The sequence below is a fragment of the Salvelinus fontinalis genome, chromosome 35 (genome assembly GCF_029448725.1).
Source record: "Salvelinus fontinalis isolate EN_2023a chromosome 35, ASM2944872v1, whole genome shotgun sequence".
In the NCBI taxonomy this organism is placed as follows: Eukaryota; Metazoa; Chordata; class Actinopteri; order Salmoniformes; family Salmonidae; genus Salvelinus; species Salvelinus fontinalis.
The window spans coordinates 28424507-28437969 of record NC_074699.1 but is presented as its reverse complement, the minus strand read 5'-3'; the positions used below and the strand labels follow the sequence as shown (position 1 = coordinate 28437969).

General features: G+C 40.5%; 2 protein-coding genes across 4 annotated transcripts in view; one reads left to right on the top strand and one right to left on the bottom strand.

Annotated features, from left to right (window-relative positions):
• The window catches only part of LOC129834671 (granule associated Rac and RHOG effector protein 1-like), a 41160-nt gene extending 31860 nt beyond the window's left edge, over window positions 1-9300 (bottom strand). The window contains exon 1 of one of the 3 annotated variants that reach the window (XM_055899872.1): window positions 9197-9300. The gene's annotated coding sequence lies outside the window, so the exon portion shown is untranslated. Of the gene's footprint in view, window positions 1-7975; window positions 8110-9196 lie in introns of those variants that run through there. The other 2 variants (XM_055899873.1, XM_055899875.1) reach the window with 2 other exon arrangements.
• An 877-nt stretch (window positions 9301-10177) lies between these two features.
• Window positions 10178-13184, top strand: LOC129834984 (glucose-6-phosphate isomerase-like). The gene is made up of 9 exons (XM_055900342.1): window positions 10178-10377; window positions 11134-11224; window positions 11414-11482; window positions 11683-11802; window positions 12017-12100; window positions 12248-12394; window positions 12746-12817; window positions 12903-12947; window positions 13059-13184. Exons 1-9 carry the CDS (start codon window positions 10259-10261, stop codon window positions 13167-13169), a joined length of 858 nt encoding a protein of 285 aa, XP_055756317.1. The 5' UTR covers window positions 10178-10258; the 3' UTR covers window positions 13170-13184.
• Window positions 13185-13463: the final 279 nt, after the last annotated feature.

Sequence of the window (13463 nt, the reverse complement as noted above, 5' to 3'; positions counted from 1 at the left end):
GGTTAGCACTGATTAAAGGGCACAGAGATTTAAATATATGTTATTGAGAAATACAGGATGAGGCAACCTCCACTTGTATGGCTTCTTTTCTGACCCAGTAGCCATGGCCTTCACATGTCTGAAAGACATTGATAGTTGAAGGATTGTCAGACCCTCAACCTAGCTGATTGGAGGGACTGGATGGAACTAATCATCTATCAAGCTATTTCAGATCTGTGAACACCCAAGGGGAAGGGAATAAGGTTTGAAATGGGACCTGGTTACCGTCTTTCCAGGCGTACTTTTGAAGAGGTTCAAACCTGGCTAACATTGCCTTCCTGCTACACCTGTTTTTTCTATGACATTCTTGAGAGAGTGCTGCTTCCCTCAGGATCTAGGAATTCATCTGAGACTAGCCCTCGGGGGCCACCAGTCAGAAACTCCAGTGAAAATTGCAAATCAAAAGTCCTGCCATTTTTGCTAAAAGCTGCCATCAAACTACAAAACCCTCGTAGTCCTATATTTCATAGCCAGAATTAGGTGAAAACAAAACCATGCAACACTAGAATCAATCCTGTTCATCTGGGATTTGTTACACCCCCTCCCCCATCACAGATTCCATTGTGACATTCTAAACCCTGATGAGAGTCTGAGAACAGCATATTCTAAGCATTGCAGCATGAGCAACACTAGAATGCTTTGTTAACTTTTGGGGTAGGGGGCAGTATTTTCACGTCCGGATGAAAAGCATGCCCAGAGTAAACGGCCTGCTACAAAGCCATAAAAGCTAGAATATGCATATTATTAGTAGATTTGGATAGAAAACACTCTGAAGTTTCTAAAACTGTTCGAATGATGTATGTGAGTATAAAATAACTCATATGGCAGGCAAAAACCTGAGAAAAAAATCCAACTCAGCGCCGACTCAGATTATTGCATGGTTTGCTTTTTCCGTAAAGCTTTTTTGAAATCTGAAACAGCGGTTGCATTAAGGAGAAGTGCATCTAAAATTCCATGCATAACAGTTGTATCTTTTAGCAATGTTTATTATGACTATCCCTGTAAATTGATGTGGCACTCTGCAAAATCAAAGGATGTTTTGGAACTTCTGAACGTAAGGCGCCAATGTAAACTCAGAATTTTGGATATAAATATGAACTTTACCGAACAAAATATACATGTATTGTGTAACATGAAGTCCTATGAGTGTCATCTAATGAAGATTATCAAAGGTTAGTGATTGATTTTTTCTATATTTCTGCTTTTTGTGAATCCTCTCTTGGCTGGAAAAATGGCTGTGTTATTCTGTGAATAGGCACTCACCTAACATAATCGTTTGGTTTGCTTTCGTCGTAAAGCCTTTTTGGAAATCGGACACTGTGGCTGGATTTACAACAAGTGTATCTTTAAAATGGTGTAAAATACATGTATGTTTGAGGAATTTTAATTATGGGATTTCTGTTGTTTTGAATTTGGCGCACTGCAGTTTCACTGGCTGTTGAAGAGGTGGGACGCTACCGTCTCACCTACCCTAGAGATGTTAATGGAAATATCACTCTGGTTCGTCCAGTTAGTTGAAAGAATAGACAAAGCCATGAGATAAAAATAGATATCTTGTAACTATTGGGCTCATGGGCTGACTCTCACACACGTAACAGGACACAAAATGAAAAATGATCTGCTGATCAATACATTAGTTACACTGACAACCAAAACTAACAACTGGTCCATGGTCAGAGACAGGGCATTGGATCGGGTCAGGGAGGAGTGAACACAGAGGCAGGAATCTGCAGAGCAATGCATTTATTTCCATAGCAACAGAGCAGTGACATAAATCAACAGGGATATCTGTGATAAGAGGGTTTATCTAAGAGGAACATGATGCAACAAATCAAAGAGCTTCTCAGTATTGTTGGAAAGATGCAGTCTGACAAAGTCCTCTACAGGCAAACAAATCCAGGTGAATATTAGGCCAATTGTCCTACCAGTAGTGTTTCCGTCAAACTGACTTGATGCAGATAAAAATCAGTGCATGATGACAGTGCATTCGGAAAGTATTCAGAACCCTTGACGTTTTCCACATTTGTTATGTTACAGCCTTATTCTAAAATAGATTAAATAGAATCCTCAGCAGTCTACACACAATACCCCATAATGACAAAGCAAAAACAGGTTGATGTGTTTGCAAATGTATATAAATGTTAAAAAAAATAATAATAATAACCTTATATACGTAAGTACTCAGACCCTTTCCTATGAGACTCAAAATTAAGCTCCGGTGCATCCTGTTCCCATTGATCATCCTTGAGGTGTTTCTACAACTTGGAGTCCACCTGTGGTAAATTCAATTGATTGGACATTATTTGGAAAGGCACACACACCTGTCTATATAAAAAAAGGTCCCACAGTTGACAGTGCATGTCAGAGCAAAAACCAAGTCGGGGTCCAAGGAATTGTCCATAGAGCTCCAAGACAGGATTAGGTCGATGCACAGATCTGGGTAAGAGTACCAAAACATTTCTGCAGCATTGAAGGTCCCCAAGAACACCATGGCTTCCATCATTCTTAAATGGAAGAAGTTTGGAACCACCAAGACTCATCCTAGAGCTGGCCGCCCGGCCAAACTGAGCAATCGGGGGAGAAGGGCCTTGGTCAGGGAGGTGACCAACAACCCGATGGTCACTCTGACAGAGCTCTAGAGTTCCTCTGTGGAGATGGGAGAACCTTCTAGAAGGACAACCATCTCTGCAGCCCTCCACCAATCAGGCCTTTATGGTAGAGTGGCCAGACAGAAACCACTTCTCAGAAAAAAAGCACGACAGCCCGCTAGGAGTTTGCCAAAGGGCACCTAAAGGACTCAGACCATGAGAAACAAGATGATCTGGTCTGATGAAACCAAGATCGAACTCTTTGGCCTGAATGCCAAGCATCACATCTGGAGGAAACCTGGCACCATCCCTACGGTGAAGCATGGTAGTGGCAGCATCATGCTGTGGGGATGTTTTTCAGTGGCAAGGATTGGGAGACTAATCAGGATCAAGGCAAAGATGAACAGAGCAAAGTACTGAGAGAACTTTAATGAAAAGTGCTCAGGATCTCAGACTGGGGCAAAGGTTCACCCTCCAACATGACAACAACCCTAAGCACACAGCCAAGACAATGCAGGGGTTGCACAAGTCTCTGAATGTCCTTGAGTGGCCCAGGAAGAGCCCAGACATGATCAAACTAGAGGTCGACCGATTAATCGGAATGGACGATTAAAATCGGGGCCGATTTCAAGTTTTCATAACAATCGGAAATCTGTATTTTTGGACACCGTTTTGCCGTTTTTTTTAATTTTTTTACACCTTTATTTAATCTTTATTTAACTAGGCAAGTCAGTTAAGAACACATTCTTATTTTCAATGACGGCCTAGGAACGTTCTGCCTTCAGGGGCAGAACGACAGAGTTTTAACCTTGTCAGCTCGGGGAATTCAATCTTGCAACCTTACAGTTAACTAGTCCAATGCTCTAACACCTGATTACATTGCACTCCACGAGGAGCCTGCCTGTTAGCAAATGCAGTATGCTAAGGTAAGTTGCTAGCGAGCATTAAACTTATAAAAAACAATCAATCAATGACTGTCATTGCTCCAATGTGTACTTAACCATAAACATCAATGCCTCTCTTAAAATCAATACACAAGTATATATTTTTAAACCTGCATATTTAGCTAAAAGAAATCCAGGTTAGCAGGCAATATTAACCAGGTGAAATTGTGTCATTTCTCTTGCGTTCAATGCACGCAGAGTCAGGGTATATGCAACAGTTTGGGCCGCCTGGCTCTTTACGAAATAATTTGCCAGAATTTTACGTAATTATGACAACATTGAAGGTTGTGCAATGTAACAGGAATATTTAGACTCATGGATGCCACCCGTTAGATAAAATACGGAACAGAATAAACGTTTTGTTTTCGAGGTGATAGTTTCCAGATTAGTCAAAGGTATATGGTTTAGAGAGAAATAGTCGACGCGTTATAATTCCTGTAATAACTTGCGGCTGAATTTCAAAAGGGGTTCCTTCGTTATTTTACCGTTCATGTCTTCCATAGAGAATGTCTTGATTTACTTCAAATAAGGTCTGTGTTTCGTGCAGGCTTAAACCGCCTCGACGTTTTGATACCCGTGTAAATCTCACTAGGATAAGGTAACGTTTGTCAACATATTTTCATAAATCCACTCTACAAAAAAACTGATCTTCACTTATATTTAGCCAATATTGATCAGAGTTACCTTGTCCTATGGATATCTACAGTTATAAAATGGCACGGTGATGTACGCCTACACGAAACAGACCTTATTTTAAGTGAATCTAAAAAATATCCTATGGAATAAATGAAGGAACCGCTTTTCAGATTTTGCTAGAAGGTGTCATGGGAATCATGACTCGCACTTTGGTTGTCAATTCTTACCATGCCCATTATTAAAATAGGATTTCCAGCATATAGAAATTTAAAGTTTTTGTTTTTAACATTCATCACAGGTAACTTAAACTCTATTTTTATTCAAACAGTTGAGTATTTGTCTCCTAAGTAGACTCTTCAGTCTCATTGTCACTTCAGAGCTGTGTGTGTGTGTATTTATGTATTATATTAAGTTAAAATAAAAGTGTTCATTGTTCATTCAGTATTGTTGCAATTGTCATTATTACAAAAATGTGTTTGTATTATATATATATTTAAAAAAAAATAATAATAATAATATCGGCCGATTAATCGGTATTGGCTTTTTTGTCCTCCAATAATCGGTATTGGCATTGAAAAATCATAATCGGTCGACCTCTAGATCAAACATCTCTGGAGAGACCTGAAAATAGCTGTGCAGCAACACTCCCCATCCAACCTAGCAGAGCTTGAGAGGATCTGCAAAGAGGAATGAGAGAAACTCTTCAAATACAGGTGTGTCAACCTTACGGCATGTCACCATGTCGAGCAATTTTACAGAATTTTCCTGTTTCCATCACAGCTGTTGTAATTTTAATTGATTTTTTATTGTACAGTATGACTTTACTTGCATGAAAACTGGATGGAAACGTGGTTTAAGTCAAGTCAATCTCCATAGAGGATGATTTCTACAATCTGCATGTAGTAAAACAAACTCCTGTAAAGTACAATATCTCCTCAAGCTATGGATGACAGGCAATAATGCAATGTCTGAAAATGTGACAAGCTCAAAGCAAACAGAAACCCAACGGTAAAGAGGGGGCAGTGACAAATCTGTGTGTTGGAAATGTTGGTTTACTACAGAGGAGAGATGAGATGACCAACAACTGGTCTATACTCAAAAACTCAGTGACACATTTAGGCTACTAACAGTATTTGGCCTAATATATATATATATATATATATATATATATATATATATATATATATATATATATATATATATATATATCAAAACCAGAGACAGTAGCATTGACAACCTGATTCTACAATGATAAAATGGCCCAAAAATGAGATGTTTATATTGGTAAAAACTTGCCCATTCTTCAGATCACTTGTGGAGCAACAAGATATTAGGCAGAAGGTCATACTTTTTCCCCCCTCTCTCCAAACTGCAGCAACCCAAACAGGAAATACATTCCCCAAGACCAAAGGAGGCAGACATGGCAATAGAAGCTGCCTTTAGCTCAACAACAATACCAAAGACCTCTGGGTTGTAGTAGCACATATGAGGGGATTATTCAAATCCTTTAATAAGGTTGTCAGTTGAGTTGGACAGTACTGATTGAAATGTGTCTTACGTGTGTAACATTCAGCCACACTGAGGTGGGGAAATTAGTGAGAATGCTATTCATGGACAACAGCTCAGCATTCATCACCAAGATAGGGACCCTGGGATTGAACCCCTCTGCAGCTGGATCCTGGACTTCCTGACTTGCCAGCCTCAGGTGTTGAGGGTATGCAACAACTAAGGCTGGCTCAATTATCAGATAATCGTGTAACTGACAATTATGAACAATAACCATGAAAAAGCAATTCATTATAATATTCTTAATACATTCATTTTTAGGAGAAGGGGGAATTCAACTTTATATTCAAACAGATAAAGTTTACCCAATAGCAGTTAAGTTTTACATGAAGTGGGTAAAATTGGTAATCATTTCACGAGCAGAGTCGGGAGGAGAAGCTTCATTTCCAAAAGTCCCTAGCGGTAAAAACCCATTCGGTTTTGAGATGCGTTTTCACCAAAGCTGTGTTTTATTCATTACATATGTCGAAGATCATTTTCAAAGATGCATTTAAAAGCTCAAAACATTTAACAATAATGAGAATTATGATAATGACAGGTCACATTTGCATAACAATTAATCGTTACCCAAAATTCCATAATCGTCACAGCCCTAGCAACAACGCCTCTGCCACGTTGACCCTCAACACGGGGGCCCCTCTGGGGTTTGTGCTTAGTGGTCTCCCTGTTTACGAAGACTGCGTGGCCACGCACGACTCCAACATCATCAAGTTTGACGACAACAGTGGTAGGTCTGATCACCGACAGCGATGAGTCAGCCTATAAGAAGGAGGTCAGAGACTTAGCAGTGTGGTGCCAAGACAACAACCTCAATAAGACCAAAGCGATGATCGTGCACTATAGGAGAAAGAGGGGAGAGCATGCCCCCATCAACGGGGCTGTTGTAGAATGGGCCGAGAGCTTCAAGTTCCTTGGCGTCCACATCACTAAGGACTTAAGGATGGTCGCCACAAACAGTCATGAGGAGGGCAAACCAGCACCCCTTCAGGCTAAAAAGTTTTGAAATGGGCCGCTGGATGCTTCTACAGTGGCACCAGCGAGAGCATCTTGACTGGCTGCATCAGCACTCTGTATGGCAAATGCACCACCCTTGACCTCACAGCGCTACAGAGGGTGGTGCGGACAGCCCATACATCACTGGGGCCGAGATTCCTGCCATCCAGGACCACTATCACAGGCAGTGTCAGAGGAATGCCCAATTGCCTAAGACTCCAGCCACCCAAGCCATAGACTGTTCACTCTGCTACCGTTGGGAAATGGTACCAGTGTATCGGCTCTCGGACCAACAGGTTCAGAGACAGCTTCTACCCCCAAACCATAAGACTGCTACATAGTTCAGGTACCATTAGTTGGCTATCTGCCCTGACTACCTTGCACTGACCCTATGCGCATGTGCACACATACACAAACTACATCCCACAAAACCTCCCACACACACTCCATCTAGTCTGTTCTTTATTTTACTCTTATTATCCATCCTGATGCCTAGTCACTTTACCCTGCCTTCATGTACATATCTACCAAAAATACCTCTTACCTCCGCACATTGATCTGGTACTCCATGTATATACTGTAGCTCCATTCTTGTGTATATTATTCCACGTTACCATTTTATTATTAAACTGCATCGTTGGGAAGGACTCATAAGCAAGCATTTCATGATAACGTCTACACCAGTTGTATTCGGATCAAGACAAATAAAATTTGATTTGAGTGGGAAGATACTGTACTATTGGCATATATCTTGGCAAAATGTGTCAAATTCTCAATCCAACATTACCGCCCAAGCAGAAACTATAACAGTCAACAAATCATGCAATACCCAGATCAATGTATTACATCGAAAACAACGGTGCAGCATTATTGATATTATCTATCAAGCAAGCTACCAAATGCACCGGATAGCAAGGGCTTCTCCCGTTCTGAGGATGCAGCAAACTTGTTTACCTGTCACTCACTGGTTAGCTTGCTATAACACAAGCAAATGTTTGTGAAAGCGAGACATAACGCAACCTAGATATACTAGCACGGCTAAATACCGATAGCTAGATATCTACTGACTTTACACTCTAACTACAATAAGCAGATATGAGCTCGGAAGACCAGTTGTGGGGTGGTTGATTTTCTTTCAAGTAAAGAGGTCGCAAAATTTCCCAACAAGCTCGCTAATTGTTATAAAAAGCAACATTAGATTTGACCTACTATAAATCGGTGATAATCTTTCAAATCCGACCAGCTTGGTATTACCCGGTTGTGAGGTCAGTTCAAGTGAGCCGACATAACCAGCTTTGAAGCATAGAAAAATGCATAGACGTAGCTCGTAGGCTAGTATTTATGAATCTGATCACTATTTAGCAGGAAGGTGCAATTAAATCTCCGCAAGCGCAGTACACCGGTTTCATCGAAACTCATGCAGACAACACGGGGCACTATGTTGCAAGCTATTAATATGGCCTTTTAACGCCCTAAACTAAAACGCCTCTGTCGGGCTCGAGTGGAGAAAAAGTTCGGCAACATAATAGTTTCTTATGTATTTTGTGTAACTATCACTGTAACAAACGCTACCCGGTTTGGAAAAGCATTTTTTATTGTATTTATTTAACCTTTACTTAACTAGGCAAGTCAGTTATGAATACATTCTTATTTACAATGACGGTCTACCGGGGAAGAGTGGGTTATCTGCCTTGTTCAGGGGCAGAACGACATATTTACCTTGTTAGTTCGGGGATTCGATCCAGCAACCTTTCGGTTACTGTCCCAACGCTCTAATCACTAGTCCCCATAATTCACACACCCAAAGATCTAACGTTAGCAGCCAGGTAACTAGTAATTTTGGCTGTACATTTTCAGAATTACCATAGACTATTAGGGTTCCCTACCGATTATAGCTTAGGTACCTAGCATTAGTTAGCTGACTATCTACCTTCCCTGACACTCGAAAGACACTCCTTGAAATTGCCTCGCAGGGAGGGCAAAGAGACAACATATTTGCAAAAACAATGTCCCGAAACCCAAAAAAATCACACTAGCTAACGTTAGTTAGTCCAAATCTACATTATATCAGGGATATCTTAAAATACATACTAAAAGCCAGTTCACTACCAAGCATTCATAGTTTGGATATCTTAGAATTTCTAGCAACTGTTGCTAAAATTGTAGGTTTCTGGTTAGTATCTACTGAACGACCACAGCTAACTAGCTAGTTATCGACAACTAATGTTAGCTGTCTAGGTACTGTAGCTAGTACTCTGCGACGTTTTTTTTTTAAAGCTAGCACACAATTCAAACAAATCTAATACAACTGGCACAGTAGGGTACTATCCCTTGTTACAACAACTGTTATTTGTGACGAGAGTAAATGTGTTAAGCGCTTTCAGATAAAACGTTTTTAATCAAAGTACAGTTGATAAGCGCATAACTTACCAGTTAGCTAGGCATCCACCCTCTTGACATCGAATGAAGTCTGTATACAACGGATGTGACGTTTCTCTATATAAACCAGCGCGCGTGAGCTAAACTACAAACCTTCGGTTGATCACACGGTTCAGACACACTCAAAAACCTCGAATTCGAAGTGAATGCAGAGGTGAAAGCTTCAGATATTAACAAATTTTTATAACAGCATTACTTCATCACAAATATTATGTTTTATATAGATAACATGGCATGACATTAGTTACAAATTCAAGTGTGGAAGAACAATACATTATGCTTCTAATAACTAATTTCATCATGATTTGAATCGATTATTTGTATTTATAAACAAACCCACTGAAACGGTAGAAAATATTTTTTGCTCCAAGAATCGAATTGTCACACAAAGGTATTTAGGTATATTCCGTGGAGTTATCCGTCCTCTAGTGGTCTTTTTAAACCGAATAGGCGAAGTATCACTTATCAAACGCTAGAGTGCTACAAAGATTCGACACTAACATGTCTCCCACTGGACGAAACGCACTTAGGTGGTCCACACATTGACGCTGTTCTAATATAATAATCGGGAAATACAATATTCAGCATGAATTGACATTTCCCTTGGTCCTATGTTTAAAAACATAATTTCATAAAATAGTATCACATCAGGAGGCAATTACAGTTTATTCATTCGATTTTACTTGTGTGCAGTGACGTTTATGTAACTTTAGAAGTTGACTTCATCTTATTCAATGATACTGTTGTCACTCCATTTTATAATTGACCTGTGAAGTTTTTTTTGTAATGGAATTTGGTAAAACTACTCAATGTCTTGAATTGTAAGTTTAGTCAGTTGGTAATGTTATGGACTTAGCTACATAACAGTCTTGAACGCTGCATTACTGATACAGTATGTGTGGCTGTGCTGCACGATCCGAAGTATCGTGTTATTATAGGAGGGGCAAGTGTAGCGGGTTGGTTGCCCTTCAAAAGCCTCTCCTCTCGTGCCTTACAGTCTCACTCAACCAGAGTAGTTGAGCTGAAAGGACCGCGCCCAGCACCTCTAGCACCATGGGACTCACACACGACCCAACCTTCCAGAAACTGGAGAAATGGTACCATGAACATGCTCTGCACCTTAACATGAGGAAGATGTTTGAGGAAGACAAGGAGCGATTCCACAAATTCAGGTATCTTTATGGTTGACTTATTTTGAAATTGTCCGTGTTAATTTATTGAAGGTATCCTTATTCTAAAAAAACATATCACCAGTGTAACATGTGATTTCAATTAAAATGCTGTCCATTAGAAAATGTTGTCTTCACTTCAGGCTACCTTTAAACAAAGCACATAATGTGTCACCATGAACAGATGCTACTGCCAATAAAAAACAACTGTACAATTTGAGATCTTTGCTATTGCATCAGTGACATAATTCATTCAGGTGCAACTGTCTCCTTCCCCGAAATATGTGCCTTTTATCAGAGTAGCTTATGGGCTTCCACACCATTAAAAATGCAGCACTTCTGGCTGAACTCCCTTCATGTACTGCTAGTGGTGTGGGGGTTTGTTGTCTGATGTCTGTCTGTATTGCTATCTGTATTGTAATAACCCTAACCTTCTTAAGTGCATTACAAGCACGTCCACATACACAAGCAAACAGTATAATTGGGATACCCTGCTTGCCTTGGAATTATAAATAAGTGGGTTTAGGTTTCGATTGGGCTACCCCTCAAATTCACTACAAAATGCTTGTGGTGAAACAAAACAGATTTATATTTGTTTCATGTTAAAGGGCTGTTTGATTTTGTAACTTGTGGGTAAAAGGTTATTGAGTTAATTGCTTAAATCCAGAATCAGACAGAATTACATATAGAATCCCTCATTTAATAGGATCTCTGTGGAAACAGATCACTCACCCTGTCAAATGTTCTGTGTCTGAATAGCACAACGCTGAAGACAGATCATGGAGACATTCTGATTGATTACTCTAAGAATCTCATCACTGAGGATGTCATGAAGATGTTGGTCGAACTGGTAAATCGCTGCTTCTCTATCATAATGATTCAAATAACACAACAATTACAAATAGCCATACTGTATTTGGCATTTACCTATAGTCATTACAAAAACAGTCTTCTTCTGCTGTGCGTCCAGTAGCCTATCAACCTTCCTGACATCGAAGGCCTATTTGCCCACCAATAGATGTATATATGTTTTCTCTAGGGCAAGTCGAGGGGGATTGAGGCCGCCAGGGACAAGATGTTCCATGGAGACAAGATCAACTTCACTGAGGTGCCTATCTGAGCTTTAGCCTGAGCGTGGTTTATTGTCAATGTTATTATCATTGTGATAATGAATGGCCAAATGTAACACACCTGACACCTCCTCAGAAATTGGTTTGAAACAAATCAATGGCACTACATACATTTGCTGTAAGTCGCATATCAGTGTGTGTGTCCTTACTGTATCTTCTCCTCCTTCTGTTTGGTTAGGGCCGTGCTGTGCTCCACGTGGCTCTAAGGAACCGCTCCAACCATCCCATCATGGTTGACGGACATGATGTGATGCCTGAGGTCAACAAAGTCCTGGAGAAGATGAAGGCCTTCTGCCACGTGAGTGGGAGCTGACCCAAGGGTCTCAATTTCGTAGCAACCCTCCAAATCTCTTAGTGAGACCATTTGTGTTTTCCAATTTGAATAGTTACAGTACAGTTTATACATAGAATTGCTAGCTATCTCCCTGTGGCATTCAAGGCATAACAAATGCAATTTGACTGAATTGTGTAGGCACTTTTTTCAATGGTCTACTCGCTTGTGTCTGGTGTAGAAAGTTCGCAGTGGCGAGTGGAAGGGCTGGACTGGAAAGTCCATCACAGACGTTGTCAACGTCGGCATTGGTGGATCTGACCTGGTAAGTAAAATTATTGCGTATCATTTGTTAAAGTGTCAATATTTTTATTTATTTAACCTTTATTTACCTAGGCAATATGATGTTTCACTATTAGGTGTGAAAGCTGCCTCTGCCATCACTGTGTATTTGTTGTGTCTTCTTTGCCAGGGTCCTCTAATGGTGACTGAGGCTCTGAAGAACTACTCCAAGGGAGGTCCCCGTGTGCATTTTGTCTCCAACATTGACGGCACACACATCGCCAAAACCCTGGCTGAGCTCAATGCTGAGACCACCCTGTTCATCGTGGCCTCCAAGGTGCCTGCTTTTGGTTGTCTTTACCGTACCAGAGCATTCACTGGTTTTATTGTTTAGTCTGAACACTTGAGAGAGAGATATTCATCTTCAAAATTGGCCTAAAAAATTGACAAGAAAGACAAACAAAAAATCATTGACAAAGAGCAAATAAACTGTACAGCTGATAATATGGAAACTCATAAAGTTCCACTCAGCTTTAGCAGCAACAGTTGTTTGATACAATGGACGTTTCCATTGAAACAAGGGATCAGTTGGTGCTGCATGCCACGTTGTACCTTCTCTCCTATGCCTCTGTAGAGTTGCAGCCAAAGTTATGTCTGAATGGCTTTCCTATTTTCATCCTATTTTCAGACTTTCACCACCCAAGAGACCATCACCAATGCAGAGTCTGCCAAGGAATGGTTCATTGAGCACGCTAAAGATGTGGGTAGACTTTTTACCTTTAGAAAAATCCAGGGAAATTGGTTGAATGCAAAGTATATTAAATTAAACATTGTCTTCTTTACAGAAATCTGCTGTTGCCAAGCACTTTGTGGCGCTCTCCACTGCCGGCGTAAGTTCTTATTTTTGCAACACACCATCATAAATGCAGTGATATGCTCTGCATGTGTTTCTGTAAAATAAAATAACGTTCTAATTTGGTTCTTTCTCCTCTCTTCTGCAGCCCTTAGTGAAGGCCTTTGGCATTGATCCTGACAACATGTTTGGCTTCTGGGATGTGAGTGCATGTTGTCAGTGCATGCAGAATGTCATGTGTGTATTTCATTGGGGGTAGTACAGTGCTCTTCCTGCAATCACAGGCTTTTGACGGGGGGACTTAGGCAACAGCTATATATAGCGTAGACTTCTGACTGAATTAGGTGCCTGGGCTCACAGGCTGGCAGCTGTGGGGTAATCAGAAGCCGCCCTCTCCAGCTCTGCCCTCAAAGAGTATTATATTATTGGTAGCGACCTTCTCCCTTGGAGAGGTTACTGTAAAGGCTGGGTCACATCAAAGGTCAGAAAGCTACATTTAGTTACATTGTTGGTATTTAAAGGGTAACAGCTCTAACATGCCATGCCCTTTCAC